Source organism: Solea senegalensis, linkage group LG17 (assembly GCF_019176455.1).
Source record: "Solea senegalensis isolate Sse05_10M linkage group LG17, IFAPA_SoseM_1, whole genome shotgun sequence".
NCBI lineage: Eukaryota > Metazoa > Chordata > Actinopteri > Pleuronectiformes > Soleidae > Solea > Solea senegalensis.
Genome location: NC_058037.1, coordinates 4,972,755 through 4,991,013, shown reverse-complemented (window position 1 = coordinate 4,991,013; position 18,259 = coordinate 4,972,755). Strand labels below are relative to the sequence as shown.

General features: G+C 39.5%; 2 protein-coding genes across 2 annotated transcripts; one reads left to right on the top strand and one right to left on the bottom strand.

Moving 5' to 3' along the window:
- The first annotated feature begins 269 nt into the window (after positions 1–269).
- Positions 270–11,404, top strand: LOC122784494 (NF-kappa-B inhibitor alpha-like). The gene is made up of 8 exons (XM_044049791.1): positions 270–325; positions 1,043–1,128; positions 8,895–9,258; positions 9,821–9,926; positions 10,039–10,246; positions 10,360–10,448; positions 10,562–10,822; positions 10,939–11,404. The coding sequence occupies exons 1-8, from the start codon at positions 270–272 to the stop codon at positions 10,966–10,968; spliced, it is 1,200 nt and encodes a 399-aa protein (XP_043905726.1). The 3' UTR covers positions 10,969–11,404.
- Positions 11,405–12,698: 1,294 nt separating this feature from the next.
- On the bottom strand, positions 12,699–17,616 carry LOC122783691 (proteasome subunit alpha type-6). The gene is made up of 7 exons (XM_044048483.1): positions 17,431–17,616; positions 16,649–16,743; positions 15,852–15,933; positions 15,308–15,463; positions 14,463–14,641; positions 14,139–14,233; positions 12,699–12,903 (listed from the first exon to the last, which is right to left on the bottom strand). The coding sequence occupies exons 1-7, from the start codon at positions 17,504–17,506 to the stop codon at positions 12,846–12,848; spliced, it is 741 nt and encodes a 246-aa protein (XP_043904418.1). The 5' UTR covers positions 17,507–17,616; the 3' UTR covers positions 12,699–12,845.
- Positions 17,617–18,259: the final 643 nt, after the last annotated feature.

Here is an 18,259-nt window from a genome sequence, read left to right as displayed (position 1 = left end):
AAAGTGAGAGATTTTGCTCAGTTGATTTGTGGTTTGTGTGGTAGCCTCACTGTTTCCGTGGTGTGTAGTGCGCTGCCAGTCACACGCTGCTCTAAGTGTGTCAGGAAACTTCTCTGGGCTCGTTTGTGTTCAGAGTGCAGTTCACTGAGCCGTAGCAGAAAACCTGAGCTGTCTTTGCGGTTTCTTTCATAATAGTGAAATTTTTCTCATTGTCTCACATTGTCCACAGCGCAGACGGCTGACACTATGGGCAATCAATACAGCTGCACATGAAGGAATGTAGGAAAGACTCGAGAAAACCAAACAGTGAGCTGAAGGTTCTCTGGTAACAGTTCCATGACTTAAAGTTGTACAAAAACAAAAATGGACATCAACTTCCAATTTGCAGCTGAGGCTAACAAGGAATTAAAACGTTATTAGCCACCAGGGGTTAATAATCTCCAAGACTTTAAGACTCCTTACATAATCATCTTTTAAAGAGATATGCTCAGGTGCACATGAGTGCTCACAGGTTTGTTTGAAAGAGAGGGGAATTTTTAGAAACAATCTAGTTAGCATGAAATTTAAAGGGGTAGTTCAAGGTTTTTTATTTGGTGTGGTTGTTTGAGGTACTGACACGCAAAGTGCTTTTCCACTACAGTTCCAGTTACAGCATGGCTTGGCACGGCTTGACTTTGTTTTACACGAGACGCACACAAACTAGTGACTTGTAAAGCAGCCGTTTACTGTGTAACTGAATCATTAGAATTAGGTAATTAAAAAGATTTGTTCACAGAATCGTTCAGTACTTCCCGCATGACCGGAGCACAGACTGTGAACTGAACTAAAATGCAGCAGAAGGGGTTATGATGCAGCTTCAGCAGTGCCGTCGCTAAATACACAAGACTCCTCTGTTAAATATTGAGATTTCAGACATTTCCTTGCTAAAAGTCGGAGATTAGCGCATTTCTTCAGGATTCTTAAGTCTTTTTAACGGATCTACAGTTCGACATTGTTCGATTTGATTCTTGTCTCGGACGTTTTGCTCATGTCTCTTTCACAGTGCCGACGCTCTCTCTGACCAATCAATGGCCTGCAGTCTGGATGCACTTGGAACCTCGCCAGAGGAGGTGCGAAAGAAAGTACCAGGTACCAGGTACTATCACGAATGGAAACGCAACAAAAACAAATAGTGGCGTACCGGGTTGAGCTGTGCCGGAACTGTGTAGTGGAAAAGTGCCAATAGTTACACAAAAAAAACTGAAAAACTCAATCAAAAATATGTTTGCTGCTTGATCTCGTCGCAGGACAGCCCTTTCACCAACAACTGACTCTTGAAAATTAGCATCTTTAAGCTTATGGTGAGTTTGTATCAAAAAATCTGAATGGTGGATATTAACACAAAAAAACCCCACTGAAACTGACTGATGAGGTCAGTCATGGATCAACAGCTCCTGTGTGTCATCATGGAAAATCACTTTTCTCTATGAACTTCTGTTTCCCATTGACAAAATGTAGTCTAATTACAAGATCAACTTAAGATATCATTGGATGAAGCTGTTGTAGATTTTATGAATTGAACCTTTTGTTAAATGCCTCGAATTTGTTTATCCTTGTGTCTGGCAGCCATGTTTTCACTGAGGGTGTGCCAGTACCTCACACAACCACACTTCTTCAAACAAACAAACTCACCTCCCAGCACCCCGACTCACTATATTTAACAGGTTTCACCTAGTTTGTGTAATCCATACAAAAGCCACATTGTGAAAAAGACAAGGTTTGGTTTTATGTGGGAGTTGGAGACAGGAAGCCAAATGGTAATGACATTAAAACCTCAACAAAATCGGGTTTTAGGTGTTCCCCCCCCAGAAAAAAAAAATCAGCTGCTGCTTCTTAGACGAGTGCTATTCATGTTCTCATGTAACGCTTATCTGAAAATCCCACCCATAAAAACGACCTACAAATGGGACACATAAAGCAAAAAATGTTTTTGTTCTTTGGAACTAAAGTCGAACCGAACCTTTAACATGTGTCCTTATATGTATGTTTGTATATCATTTCTTAACCTGATAGTGCGTGTGTTCAAAACACCGTGGGAATGCCTGGGGAGGGAAACAAAGGTATTACCCCTTCTCCGAAAAACACCCACATTTCCCCGAAAAAATATGCATTTGCACATTCAGCGTGAAACCAAGTCAACACAAGGGGAGGATCTCAGAGTTCCTCACCTCAATTTGAAAGTTTCAATCAATGCGGCTCCGATGTCTTCACTTGGCTAGACAGCACTAGAAAGCTGTTGAAACCAGTCCTTCAAACCATCGAAATCACAGAGAGTATCACATGCGTCTGTGAAGAGTTTTTTTCTTCTTTTGTTACATCTACAGAAACCTATTTAAAGTAATCGATTTTATTTGTTGTGGGGAAAACGCGGGACAAAAAAAAAAAAAAACTTCCGTGGGTTTATTTTGTAAAAAAGTGAATGAGGTCATGCATGTCTCCTCCCTGTGACTGTGTTGAAAGCATATTCTACACTGTGATTATATGAGATAATAACCACACAAAATGTTTTCCTTTCACAAAGCACGGCTACGGTCAAGTCGAGAAACACATTGACTCACACTGTCAAACAATGAATACGTCCCGACCCGTTATTTAGCATGGAAAACAGCCGTGTGTGAAGCTGTCATGTACTAAAATACTCCTTTTTTTAACCACACAATGTGAAAACATGGAGTGGGTGTAGAAGTGCTGTGTCAGTGTCACTGGACCTACACGAGCAATTCATGATCTGAGCATGACTTGCAGAGAAAACGTCCACTGAGCGATTACTGTAACAATGCGCTGATAGTTTCCTCCACACACAGGGAGGAAGTCGTCATGAGCGACAGTCACATATCTGGGAAGTTGAAGCTATTTTTAGAACGCTGACCTAGGTGCAGTGTCGTAAAAATTAATAAATGCAACCTGACTCAGACAGTGACCTTCAAACTGACAGAAAATGATTACATCTTATTTTATATTTTAAATTTAAAGAGTATTACATTTTTCCAATAAATGTGCTTTAGTACAATGCTGAGAAATGTACACATTTGATTTCCTCCTACATGATTTGCCTGTATGCAAATTCTGGAGCTGGAAGCAGGAAGCTTTTTGTTTAATTTACTGTAGCTTCAAGGCCAAAGGTTATCCTGACTCCCTCCAGACTGGTTTACCTCTATTGCTTTATAATTAAAATACAATATTTACTTTACATTCAACATTCATTTGGATGGGATAAAACATACAGCTCAATCTTGTCAGGGTGAGATCATATTCATATATCACTGCATATTTCCTTTATTCCAGTGTTGTAACATAACAAAGTACAAATACTTTGTTAAAATTAAAATTAAGTAACTGTACTTTAATTCTTATATTTCTAGCAACCTTTACTTTTAACTATCTTTGTTACTCTGCTGTTTTACATTACAGTTTTGCCATTCACACATCTTTCTGATCCACAACCAGTGGAAACACAATGGCTCAATCCTTACTCCTCACTTTTTTAATACTTTTATTTCTAAAACTTGAGTACATTTTATATCAGAAAATGACTTTTGACACTTAAGCACAGTAATTGTCATATATTTTAAGACTTTTACTTAAGTAACATTATAAAAAGTAACTTCAACTTCCAAAGTCATTTTCCGGTAAGATACTTTAAGGTACTTTATATAAGACCTTTTTTATTTCCAGTTCCATATCCGCCTAAAAGACTGGATCTTCTTGTATCTATGGGCGAAGCAGTTAAGATTTAATTGTACGTTTTACAGCCAAGTCATTGTTTTTTATCCCAGTTACATTCTGAAAACAAGTACCTGTATGATTACGTGATAAACAAGACTTGACTGATGGACTGACTGGTTAACTGGTTGGTTGGTTGGTTAGTTAGTTGGTGGGATAGTTGACTGAAACCCAGACTGTTACTGAACTGAGTGTCAGCCAATCAAATAACATTTGGCTCAAACACTCCAAGGCCCAAACAGAACCATATCATCACTATCGTCTTAGCAATGTTACAGTAATTAATACAGACAGACGCTGACCTGCTCAACATTGATGCACATAGCATTAAAGCAACATGTAAGTGTGAGTCCAGCATGACTGATTGATTGATTGTAATTGTGTTGTTTGCTGTGTTAAGGCTCAGCACAGACGCCAGATGTGCAGGCTGTTCATTGGAACTGTTTCTTTGCAAATCAACACTTTATGAAAACTTTATGAATATGTTAATAATGTATGAACCCCCCTCCAGGCCATGATATGTACACTTGTTTCTGTGCAGGCTTCTTGTCGGGCTCAGAACCCCCTTAGCTCCATTATAATCACAACATTTTACAGTGTGTTGTGTTGTGATAGGTTGTCTCTGCACTCCGAACGCGGCCTCCAGATGACCTTATTGTAACTTGACGGGAGGCAGGCGTATAACACGAGCCCAGCTTGTTAAAAAAAAAAATGCTGACCTACACCGCTGTACACTCGCTCGCCACTTAATTAAGTACACCCTCGTACCGCTCGTGAATGCAAATACCTCGTCGACCAATCACATGAATCACAAAAGATGATTTGAATGTGACATGGTTGATGGTGTTTTCAGGGTTTACACAGACTAACGACCAGACAGAAAAACACTTGTTAAAGTACAACCAGGTTCTGCAGAAGATAATCCCTTAACGTACAACCTGGGACAGATTATGAGCCAGTTGGACCCCTGAGCACTCGTGAGTTACCTGCAGCACCTCCCTATCAAGAGTTCTCTTACTACTGCCGTCTATTGACACATCTATACTCATTAGGAGCCCCTTAATTAACATAAACCATGGTATATGATTGAGGGGCCCTATTAGTATATACCACATAACATAGCCAGTGTAACGTGGCTTCAGGGCCCTATTAAAAATATTGGTTGGAGTAATGTAGAAGCAAAAATATCAGGATAGGAGCACAGAGGCTTGGGCTTCAGAGCCCCCTGAGTCCTTGGGCCCCTGGGCCTGGTCCCAGTAGGCCCTATCAAGTGCGTCCTCACATACTGCATCACAGTATGGTATGCCAACAGTTCAGTGGCAGAAAAACCTGCAGAGGGTCATGGCCAAGAGTAAAAGGGAACTTGGTTTGAGGTACCCAACTCCCCTTATTCTGCTCTGTGGCTGCCCTAATCATAGGAAGGTTTCTAGTCGAGGATGGGATGAATAAAAGTAAAAATACAATACAAAAACTGTCCAAAAAAGTCACTGCCTGTCCCTTACACTCTCTGGAGGACACTGCCAACACACGGTGTCTCAGTACAGGTACAGGTGCCTAAAAACAGCTTCTTCCCTGGGCCATAAGAACTTTGAACACAAAGATCCTGAAAGCAATGTCTGAGCGTTTATATTTGCTTTTACTGAATTTATATTTACTGCTGCTGTAGAAGCACAGCAATTCCATTGTATACATGATGTGCAATGAGCATTGTTACCAAAAAAGCAGTGGTAACAATCTCTCAACGTGAAAGTGAAAATGCATGAATCCCTAAATGTCAAAGTCTTCCTTTAGGTGTAAATAAACGATGCCCTCCAGAAATTACATGTGTTTCACTTTCACAAATTAGCCATGATGTGATTTCAGTATTAGTGTGTGAGTTGACTTTTTCTCCTTTTACCCCCCACTTCATTAACCTTTTGCTGAAAAAAAAAAAAGTTTTCCATCACGTTTACATGAAATGTAGGTCATGTATATTCACATAACTAGATGAACTGAGTTGGAAACAGTGACAAATTTCCTATGAAAAAAATTGAACTATTAATGTAACTATTATTTATAGAGTGTAATGTAATGTCATTGTAATTACTGTACTACTAATGAGGAAATATTCTCTTTAAAGATATAATATATATATTATATCTCTTTAAAGATATAATATATATATTATATCTCTTTAAAGATATAATACATATATTATATCTCTTTAAAGCTATAATATGTAACATTTCAGCATTAAATATGTAAAAACTACACATCTAATGTTTAATATTTTGATGAAGAGTGTACTCACTTGTACCAAAATGTATCCAAGACTCTTTAAATGTATAGAAACTCATGTTTTTACTCAAGGATTGTTTGATTTTGATCGCCTTTTAATGCCATCATCCACTTTATCTGTCTCTGTTATAAGTTAATAACAGGCAAACCCGCATGAGACATCAGAGTGAGGAAAGAAATATTCCGTATACGAGTTAGCCAGTTTGTTTGTTTTTATTGTGTTTTTATTTGTTGTAATATATCACGACTACTCATTGCCGTTTGCTGCCATGGTTCCACTACACTTTTATGAAAATTTGCCGCAGATATTACATACTGTGTCTTTAATTTGACGCAGGGAGGCAGGTAACACGTTGAGTATTTTGGATAGTCAGCAAAAGCATCACTTTTTATTAGGTATTTATTACTTCATAATCTGGCCGCTCCAAAGTTTCACCACCCATTTGTTGAAGAATGTGTGCTGCTGTGAGTGTTGGTTGGTCAGTTTCATGACCTCAGCTCCTCGCTGACAGGGTGTGATGCTCCCTCAGGCACCTACTGACTCAGATAAGCGGCGCTCTACCAACACGCAGACAGAGGGCAATGTACAGTGCTTGACTGGCGTCAGTGCTCAATCAGCGGTTGGTGCCCATAGTAACCACGTGTAAACACCAGGCGAGTGCAGACAGGCGCACTCGCACGGCATTGCAACAACAACAAAAGCTCTCAAAAGACGTAAAGTGGAAGTATCAGTATTTCCTAGATTAGGTGAATATCTAGCCATATAAAGACAAAAATCACAGTTTCTTGGCAACTGGAGAGAAAACACAGGGCTGCAAGTATAGTTTGTCCCCAGATGTGTCATTATGATACTTGGCACAGATTAAAGTATGTGTGGAATTCACAGCAGACACAGAGGAGCTGCAGAGAGCCTGTTAGTGATGTTCGTCTGCGACTCAGTGACATCAGAGCCCCACTGGGTGTGCGTATGTGTGTGTCTGTCTGGTGTGTACAGCGCAATCACAGATGAGTATCACCCCACCGAGGTGTGATAGCTTTACTTGCCCTTGGATACGGTTGCTATGTTTCCACCAAGCCACCGCTTTACAGTGTAAACACAAGCCATCCTGGGAATTTTATCTCAAATGTCAGGGGAGCACAAACAGGTAGCTCTGTCACACACTTCACCACCGTGTTGTGACATACAAAGGAATTTCCTTTTCTTTCGAAAAAGTTGCCTTGAAGCACAAGTGGGACAAAGGCAAAGAAAGAGAAGAAGAAGGTCACAAGGAAAGTCACAGTGTGGGGTTTGAAAAAAAACCAAAACAACAAAAGGAAACAAAATTCCTACCAAAAGTCATAGCTTTGTGCGTTCTGCTTGACTACACACTGTCCTTTCCTGGATCTAAGCTGAATTATGTATAGACTTTACCCTTCAGTGCCAAGTCAGAGCATCTGCAGTGCATGAACGGGTAAGTCCAGGACATCCCACTGTGGAACAAGCAGCTTTCACAAGGGGAGTCTCCATGAGGAAACTTCAGAATCTTCCCCTCTTTCTCTGCGCTGACTGTGCTGCGTTAATTCACTTCATAGAGTAACTGTGGACTGAAATAAGTGTTGAAATCCTGCTGCAGAGTGTTCACACCACTGGTACTGCCCCCCCCCCAGTGGAACAGTGTGTGTGTGTGTGTGGGGGGGCATACATTCTGATGAGGGTTATAAAATACTAAGGTGTCGATTCTTTAATCTGTTGTGACTGTGAACGTTTTTGATTGAGTCAGATAAAGTGTATTATATGCAAATAAGCAAAATTGAGTAATGCAATTATGCACTGTATTGCCAGTCATTGTATTGCATTGAATCATAATTGCTGCATGTTTTAGTGCTTGGTAATCTAATAGTATTTGTGATTATTTTCTTCTAACATTGATTTCTATCCATTTCATTACTGTTCTGCACATTTAAGTCATGGAAAGTTAATTTTTATGTGACACTCATGTGTCATTGGGTTCTGTCCCTTCAACCAAAGCAATACATTTAAAAAAAGAAAAGAAATAAATTATATTTTTTCAATTAAAGCTACACATACAAGCAGTCAAATGGGCTTCATCTCTGGATTATTGTGTTTAATCCAAAATCACCAGCTCAAACAAAGCAATAGAACAAACTATATTAGATTTGATTGAATGAATTAACTCAGATTTATTTTATTTGGTGGTGATTACATGTGTTGCTGGAGTAGTAGCAGGATTTCTGTCCTTTTAACTACAGCAATACATTTTGTAAAAAGTTTCAGTCAAAAGTGCAGTGAAATTGGCCTTAGATCTGGATTATGGTGTTTAATCCAAACCCAACAGCTCAAAAAAAGTAACTTAATGTGAAATGTATTATATTCTGTGGTGTTTACATGCATAGCAGGAGACGAAGTACAACTTTAAATGAGCCTTGTGTATATAAATACACTTATCTTTTAGTAGTTGCGTGATAACAGCGTGTGGTTGGTGGCGTAGGTGTGGGCTACTGTTTATTTTCAGTGTACATTTTGAATTGAACTTTTAAAGAGCTCAGTTAAATTTGGACAACTGGGTCAGAGATGTATAACATGGAAACATGCAAGTGCTGCTTTGGTTAACCACGAAAAAAAAATTGACATTTTCCCCCCAGTGCAGAAGGGAATTCTTCAAGAGTCAGTGTCTCTCTCTCATTCATGATCACCTTGTCGCTCATTCACTGAAATAAATCGCGTCTTTAAAAGTTACATGGCTGCTGAAAAAGAGGTGTCGAATAGGAAACTACAAAGTTTTCGTTCTGAGTGAGTTGAGGGGATTTTTCTCACAAAAGCACATCTCCGTCTGTGTGATTTCCCTCTGCTTTAGTCAAATGGAAATCCCCGCCAGGTCTCCGCCCAGAGACTCTAAAACCAGAGCGCCTCCCTCTGGGGCCACACTTCTACCCTGACCTCACATCAGACACGGACACGAATCTGCTCCTGCACACAGTCGACATAGACGTGCACAGAGTTCCCAGCACTCACGCTCAAATGGATTATAACTTGGACAACATGGGCCCCAAACACGGCAAGGCGCTGCCGTGCCAGGAGGATCGCTTAGACAGCGGCCTGGACTCTCTGAAGGAGGACGAGCTCGTGAGCGACTTTGAGATCCTGGACATGAACGCGCCGGAACGCGCGCAGAGGGATTACGAGCCGTGGAGGAGTGCAGTGACCGAGGATGGTGACACGTAAGTGGACACTGCTTTTTCCTCTCTCTCTCTCTCTATGCGTGTGTGTGGATTGTTATGTTTACAATGTGCATTTGCGGGAGTTTCGCGGGTGGGTTTGAGTTGCGCATTTTTATAGCGTTCAAAAGTTTTTAAACGCAGTGCACCGAGGAGGTTTGAAAAGCTGCAAAAGTGCGCACGAAAATGGAGGAAGTTGCAGGGAAAACAAGTGGGCTTTAAAGTGTGTGTGTGTGTGTGTGTTGCGTGCATCACAGTGTGTACTCAGTGTGTGTACTTTGGCTCACAGCGCAGTCTGGGCGGAGCTTAAGTCCGCGTTGCGCGTTCAGGAAAGTCCCTGGCGCGCTGCCAGTAACTGATAAAGCATCAGATGTGTCAAGCCACAACTGGTGGAAATAACCCGACAAAACTCCATTCTTGCGAAACGCTCCACTGCTCAGGCTTTGTTCTCCCTTGTTTGCCTGGAACCACTTCCTCGTGCATTAAAACAAATAATAATAATAAAAAAAAATCATGGAAAAGCAGTATTTTAACTCTCTTTTTCTCCCTCTCCTCTTCCCCACAGGCCTCTACACTTGTCCATCATTCACGAAGCCACAGATTATGCCCTCCAGATGATCAAGCTCTCCCACAATCACCCATTCCTCAACCTGCAGAACCACCAGAGACAGGTAATAACCAGTCACACATTAATCAGCTAAATAAAGAACCCTCGTTCCCTTCCTTCCTTCCTTCCTTCCACACACTCAGAGTTGGTTTAATAATTAAATGTCCTCTCTCCAGACCGCTCTCCATCTAGCAGTGATCACAGAGCAGCCACAGTTGGTGGAGAAGCTGCTGAAGGCCGGCTGCGACCCGCGGCTCACAGACAACTGCGGCAACACGGCTCTGCACATCGCCTGCAAGAGAGGCTCCCTCACCTGCTTCAGCGTCATTACTCAGACCTGCCAACGCCACCTGACCTCCATCATGTCCTTCCCCAACTACAGTGGTAGGTTCAGGGAAAAAAATGCAGAATGCCTGCCCACTTTTATTATTTCCGTTCTTCTTTGATTCTTGAATTCATTGTCACTGACGGAACTTTCCCTCATTTTTCTCCTTCAGGACACAATTGTCTCCACTTGGCGTCAATCAACGGCTACATCTCATTGGTGGAGAACCTGGTGAAGCTGGGCGCAGACATCAACGCACAGGTAGGTGTCATTAACACCCACATGAAGGCAGACTTTTCACCGTGTTTTGCAACATAAAGGCAAAGGAAGGGAGCAGGAAGCTAACGCGCCATTTTTCACCTTGTTTCCCGTAGGAACAATGCAGCGGTCGCACGGCACTTCACTTGGCAGTGGATCTCCAGAACTCCACGCTGGTGCGCTGTCTCCTCGACCTCGGTGCCAACGTCAATTGCATGAATTACGGCGGCTTCACGGCGTACCACCTCACCTACGGGCGCCAGAGCGAAGAGATCCGGTGCCAGTTGTTTGAGAAGACGGCACAAGAGTTGAGGGAGCTGCCCGAAAGCGAATCAGATGACAGTGACATGGAGGATCTGGACCTGTCGGAAGATGAGGTCAGTATCCGAGTCAGAATGATCAGAAACCTCAGACCAGATCTCAGTAGCATACGTCAAATATAACAATAAAAAGTGTTGGTTCCTAAAACATTTTTTTTATTTCTTCCCTACAGCTTTACGACGACATAAAGTTTGGAAAATAAACAGAAGCACTCTTCTACTGATGAATCAGTGACAGTGAAGCTGCTGCTGGGTTGCCTATGGCCCCACAATGAGGGACAAGTCAGTGTCCGTCCCCCCGTCCAGGTCCAAGTCACAGGCGCTGGCCCCCGGGATCACTAACACAAATGAAGATGGCGTCTAGTCCGGTTAAAGCCAGTCCAAGTTACAGAAAGTCTGTGCCGAGAACCACGTACCAGCAAGACCACGACCTCCATGTAGTCTTTTCTCTACTCTGTAAAAAAATGAATATATATATATATATATATATATATATATAGATGTGTACATATTGGACTTGTAATATATTGTAAATGCAGAGATATTATTTTTGTACCTGTACATGTGCTCATGTTGTGTGAATTGAACTATTTACATAAGAAAAATGCTCAGAATAAAAAAGAAGTCTATGAATATAAAGAGCTCGGATCAGTGTGTTTCATCCACTCAGCGTTTTCTTTTTTCTTTTCTTTTTTTTTTACAATTGCTCACTGATCTCCTTCTGTGCGGTGACTCTCTCATGTTCTTTCCACATTGTAAAAATAAGCAGCATTTCTCACTTCTTGCACAAAATGACGAAGAAGGGAGTCATCAGTCAGACTTGTGAAAGAATTAGAACTCTGAATGGTCTGGGATTTCCTTGTTGGGGCGAGGTCACCTGGTCTCTGAGTCACTGCGCTGAAAGTCCCTGGGCAAGAACAAGAGGAGCATAATGTACTTCAGTATTCCGCCCCACCCTGGAAGAACTAGTGCTGAATAGCAACTCAGTCCTGGCACTAGGTACAAATACCAAGGACATTTTGGAAGTAGGAAATGTGCTTTTTTTTTTTTTTACAAAAACAGGAAAAAGTGTGCCACACATGAGTCGGTGTCAACAGCAGACCTGGAATTTTTCAGTCAGGAATTACCTGAATTGACTGCCTCTCCTTTCCAATGTGAAGTAAAAGTGGAACAAACACTAAGTGAGAAAAACACAGTGATAAGACTTAATAGCTGTAATTTTCCTCTGGGCTGTAAAGCTTAACTCAGCAAAGGGATTTTCCAAAGGACCAGTAAGCAGGTTCCTTCTTTAACAGAGTGGAACTTGACTTATGAGATGTTAACATGAATCAAGAGTGAAAATTCCCAACATATTATAGAAGAAAATGTCACATTTTTGCTGCGAGTGTTTCTGTAAGAAACAAAGAAAGGGCAATGAGACAATGCTAATGTAATGAGTCTTATTAGAAAGACCTGACATGTTAACATAATTTCTGATCATACCGTGATGACAAAGTCCTCTTAACACAGAGTAAAACCCACACACTGGAGCCCATTGTTAAAGCCAAATGTATCTCAGTTGTATCTGTTGAGCTGAAGTCATCTATTTTTGACAGGCTACAGGTGCATTAAAAAAAAAGAAAATGAGGTCAAATCTGGTGACTTTATCATTCACTGTAGTAGAATCACCACTGATGTGCCGTGTGATTTTTTTTTAGTGCAGCAAGAGCCACAACAGGAAGCTCTGGGGTAGAGCTGAGCAGTCGCTCATGTTCCATTTCCTCCTGCTGCTAAATTCAACCGACAGACGAAAACACAGCTGATGAAACAGGAATGAGATTACATGGGAGTTTAAAGGTGTGCACAAGTACGTTGTTGTGCTTAAACCAAGTTGTATCTGCTTTAAGAGGAAAAAAAGAACCTCAATAACAAAATAAATATGAGAAATTTACAATTTTACTCCAAAAACTTTTTTTATTTTTGAATGAAACAGTGGGGGGGGTAAATGTACAGCAAACAAAGATAACACCAGTCTCCATCTGGGACTTGTATATCCCATCATGCTCTAACTTAATCCAACAGGTGATGCGTCTCTGCTCGCTCAGTCCCGCTCTGCCAAGGACACCAGGTGGACGTCCACTTCAGTCTCTGTCAGAATCCTGGAGAGAACAAAAGATGCTTAAAAATAAATTGGATTTTCATGCCTGGAATTGAATTTTGCTGAATGCAGAGACTTTGATAAATTCATTTATTAAGTCACAAAACCAAAAACGTGCAAATTTGAGTATCTGAAAGAGTTAGAATTATATAAACATTATGTAGAACGTCTATATTCTGATGCTATCCATCACAAGAAAACAGACAAATTGTATCATACATGACACATGACGTGAGGGAATCTCACCATCTCTGAAACCCTCCACCCATACTGACATAATGTTTTATAGCATACTTAATATTGTCTGACTTTTTAAAGACTCCTTTTCCTTTTTTAGGTTGTTTTGCAGAGTAGGCGGTCGTCACTGATGCTGGAATAGAGACAGGGTTCTAGAACAGGGGGCGCTGTGCCCTCTTACCAAAATGCCAATTTAGCACTGGATGCTATATATTACGCTACTTTACACTACATATCAAATTGATAAACAATATTCCTGTTTGCTAGAAAATGCATAATGATGCAAAAATACTAAAATCATGGTAAATATACATTCACATAAACTCTGCCACTCCAGTGTTTATCTGTCCATGGCAAATACATATTATCATGAGATTACATATCATTATATAGAGGATCATGTGACTTGGAGCGAGGGCCTCACGGGCCTGTAACCATTCACAATGAGTGCGCGATTTTTGACAGACAAACTTTGGTGTAATAATTACCCCCGTAGGGAGCCTTAGAATGCCCCATTTTCACCCCAAATTTCCAAAAAATCTGCATAGTGAAAGGCGGCAACGTTACATCTTTCTCACCATCAGTGTTGCCCCCATAAGCCTTTTTCTAGAAACCCCCGAGAGATGTTTACAAAGTTGCCAGCCCAGTTCTCGATTATAACTTGAGTTACATTATAATTAAAGGTTATTATGGACCATTACAATCATTCTGCACCACTGCAGCGATGTTACCGAGCACCGCAAAAGACCAAATAAATAAATAATCTATAATGCACCATCGTGATATCCTCATGAATCCCGGCACAACAACAGCAACACCACAAAAATTACGCCAAAAAATGTTGCTGGCTGTGAAAACAGTGTATAAATTCATTATATACTTGCACCTACTTTCCAAAATCTCTTTACTAAAAAAAGATGTATAAGATCATTGATTTAGATAGCTGCTATTTTCACCTTACAGATATCTGCTTAACTAGCATGTACAGTTGTCTTTTACCTGAACTTGGGATCCTGCGTTGTGACAACGCCCACCTCCAGCTCTGAAGGCTTGAAGTCGATGGAGAGAACAGTTGACAGACAAGAAATTGCCGTCTGCAGGAGAGAAAATGTGGAACAAACAGAGAGGTGGGTTTGCAGAAAGAAAAGATTAGGTTTATGTTTATGATACACACACACACACATATATGATACTGGACTGTATAATATTAATGTTTGACAAGATATGATAACACTGCCTGGAAAACACCTTTAAAGCCAGATTCACATTCATTTTCCTGTGAACCTGAGCTGATCAGCGGTGATAAACAGTGACTTTAGATACCTCAATAGTTTGCTCAAAGGTCCAGTCAAGTTTCTTTTTCACTTTCTTTTCAAGGAAACTGGTGGCTTCCGTCTGCTTGACTCCAGCGGCGGTTGCCTTGAAGCCGCAATAGTAGCCCGCTGGGTCACATTTGTACACCTGGGGGCCGTTCTCCTCGTCAACGCCGATCACAATCATACCTGCAGCAGGACAGTCCAGTGACACTTTTCATTTTTCAAGGACATACATCAATTTGTTGATTGTAAAAAACCCAAACAAAGATTTCAATCAAATATAACTCATGAAAAACAGATGGTATATCATGACACACTACAGGGACCCAAGTGACAAATTTAAAGAAAATTTGAAAAAAAGAAATTCGACAAATTATTTATAATATTTTGTAACATTAAACCAAAAATAATACTGAATTACACGAGAAGAAAATATAATTTCCATTGTTCTGTGTCTGAAGGTGGTCGTAAAGAAGTGTGAATTTATCAAGCCCTAACCCTTCTTTGCCTTATGTCATGAAATCTAATAGTTTCCATTGTATTTACCATATTTATATAAACCATTTAAACAAATCAGAAAATAAAACTAAGACAATAAAAGAGCATTATCATACTATAATTTACGGCTTCAACTACACTTTTTCATCATTGACTAATCTGTCGATTATTTTCTCAATTCATTAATTAGATTTTTGGACCATAACATGATTTCTTTGTAATGTGCAGCAAACGGAAAATACACTAACTGGTTTTAATTATTTGAAAAAAATACAAATATATTTATTAACTATTATCAGTAGTAATAGATTAGTCATAGCAGCCCGATAAATTATTTTTTAAATGGATACGTACAGCAGCCCAGTGGTCGCATCTCAGCATTCTGCGTGTAGACTTGTGAGATGTCGGCGATCCTCTTACACAGCATGTCCACTGGAATCTCATAACCATACTTGTACTGCCAGTTTGCAGCCTCATAGCGAGCTCGCTGCACTTGGGACCTGCTGTCGGCTGCAGGAACACGTTGAAAAGGGTGAGAAAAGAAAGGTGGCAGAGGTGTTTCAAAGCTTCCAATAAACAGTCACACTGCAGAGTTTCAATTCTTGAAGGCAATTTTGAAATCTTTTCCAGAGAGTGTTATTTAATCAGTCATGGAAAATCGATTTTAACTAAATATCAAAAAGATAAAGAAAAAACACAGCGTTGTGTTTAATTTGGTGTTTGGAGTGAGAGAACTTCACAATAAGTTTTTGTTAAAGTTAGTAACTTTAACAAAAATGCTTTGATATACATTAAAATAGAAAGTAAAGAGAAGAGGGAACAAAATTCAGAACAGCAACTGAATAAAATAATAAATTAATGGTAATCTAAAAGGTAAAAGGTTATTTTTTTTTCTTACCCGTCATCCCTGACATTACACATCCAATATTATCTGTTATTCTGAAAAGGTGGGTCACTGTGGCAGCATCCAGGAGCTTGTCCTGTTTCACAGGGGAGAAAAAAAGAGAACTTATATATACACCGCATACACCTCTATGGGCCCTTTCTAACAGTAGGCAAAGACAAAAGTAATCAAGACCATGCATGTTTTTGGACTGTGGAAAGAAGCCGGAGAACCCACTGAAAAACTAAATATAAACTTATTTTATATTTATTCATTTGTTTTTGTATTTCATATAATATTCATTATCACAGTATAAATGAATACAATAATGTTACAATATCACACATTAAACAAAACCATGATACAAATATGATATGTTTATTCATATTTATTTCAATGCTAACTACTACCAACAGTAATGAGGTCGATATTCTCCATATAAAATTGTAACTAGTTTAGAAGCAGAAAAATTATATTACAAAATGAATAAAATAACATTCAGTCACTTAATAATGTCACCAAAAAGCACCATAACAAACATTTGAGGATGGATTTCTATTAATTTGAATTATTATGGCCCAGGGAACACATTTTGTTGCCACTTGAGTGTATCAGCATGAGGGAAACTAACAGCTTTGGTGGAGGTTTGTGTTCTCAGAGTGTTGTATCGTATTATTGAGATGTTTTGTTAAAATATAACAATTTCTTACAAAATGAAAAGTAATGCATACTTTTAGTGGTGGGAGGATGTAAGTGATGTGGATTCACAGTACCACAACCATCACAAGTTCTACAGTATGTAAACAACTCACCGGTACTTTTTTCTGTGTGACAACAACCGCACAGTCTTTCCCCCGAACTGCTACTGACGTGAGTCCACCTTGGTTAATGGCCTTGAAAGCATATTCTGCAGAGAAGATCAAATGTCATTATGACAACAGAACAGTTTGGTAAAGACAAAGCATTCAAGAAAAAAAATTACTAAGTCCAAACACACACTGCTGACCCCACAGCAAGAATTCTGACCGGTTGAAGATACATTCAAATTGGAATAAATTGTTCAATTAACTGGCATGTTGCTGTATGTCATGAAAAGTTCACTTCAGCACCTTTCTGCTAAATGTTGTTGATCAGATAACAGTTATATCACATCAATTATACTGATAAATCACTCAAATACATAAAAATGGCATATATGAGAACAAATTATATCATAACTGGGATTGTTTGATTACAATGATACTCGAAATTAACTTTTCCAAACCACAACATTTGTATGAATGTCAGTTTGACATCTTGAGCAATGAATCAGCTTGCTTTGCTGCAACGCTAACCATGCTAATTACCATGCTAGCCGGTTAGCTATTTTGATTCTCTTCTGTTAAATGCAACTGTCGGAAGCGTGGACGAAAAATAACAAACTACACAGCATTAGTTAAAATGTCGTGGTTTTTAATTACCTCACTTTCGCGTTGGAAGGGAGTTATTTATCAGATGGAAGACAAGCTAGGCGAACCATGACAGGGCATTTAGCTAGCTAGCAAACAACTGAACCATTCAGCCGGCTTTTGTGTGAACATGTCCACATACTCACCGACTTGGTAGAGTCTTCCTTCAGGAGAGAAGATGGTAATGTGCCGGTCGAACCCTGCACTAGAGCCTCGGGACATTTTAGAACGTGAGGTTGGCCGAGAAGTTCGTCCAAATGGATTTGCGAGCAGACTTTCAAGCACAATATTCCCACCCGGAAGTTGAACTGAATGGAAAGGAACTCCTTCCGGTGTAAGAGGACTGCTTCGTTTCTATGGTGATATGATAAGGTTAACAACAACGACTACGACGTCCTCACAATATAATATAATATAACATAATATAATATAAAAATAAAAAATGTAATATAAAATGTTACACGTTACAGCATATGTTATAAGAACTATATATACTATATAGTTTATGTATATACTATCTATCTGTAGCCTATATCTATATATTTACAGATGGCAAAATTTTATATATTTTTTGATCCATGTCATTAATAATCTAATAAAATACACATTTACTGGTACAGTTAAGTTTGCAAAAACTTCTAAAATATTTCTTCCACCACTACATTTTTGGGGGAATTTACAGTGTTACCAAGAAAAAATATTAAATATGTACAAATAAAGTGGCTGTGTTTGTTTCTGAGCAACATACTGTAACTCCAAATGCAAAGGATATATTTGATGATGCTGGGGATTTATAAAAAAAGTATACAGGTTTGGTGGTGACACTTTTTAAACATTTTAAAAATTGCAACACATATAGTTGACACTGTGGTAAACTGAATGCTTTCTACAGTTCACTATTTAGCATTTGCAGATACATAAACTATTATATTACTTCTATTATTTTACTTTCAGATGCAGCATAATGTCTGCAAA

What these genes read in the sequence shown, in the direction of transcription:
- LOC122784494 (XM_044049791.1), top strand. Translation starts at nt 270, where the DNA reads ATGAAGGAATGTAGGAAAGACTCGAGAAAACCAAACAGTGAGCTGAAG. An exon ending in GGTGCGAAAGAAAGTACCAG is followed by an intron (nt 1,129 to 8,894) that starts GTACCAGGTACT and finishes CCTCTGCTTTAG; the next exon opens with TCAAATGGAAATCCCCGCCA. An exon ending in TGCAGAACCACCAGAGACAG is followed by an intron (nt 9,927 to 10,038) that starts GTAATAACCAGT and finishes TCCTCTCTCCAG; the next exon opens with ACCGCTCTCCATCTAGCAGT.
- LOC122783691 (XM_044048483.1), bottom strand. Translation starts at nt 17,506, where the DNA reads ATGTCCCGAGGCTCTAGTGCAGGGTTCGACCGGCACATTACCATCTTC. An exon ending in TGTAATGTCAGGGATGACGG is followed by an intron (nt 15,464 to 15,851) that starts GTAAGAAAAAAA and finishes GTGTTCCTGCAG; the next exon opens with CCGACAGCAGGTCCCAAGTG. An exon ending in ACGCAGGATCCCAAGTTCAG is followed by an intron (nt 12,904 to 14,138) that starts GTAAAAGACAAC and finishes TGTTCTCTCCAG; the next exon opens with GATTCTGACAGAGACTGAAG.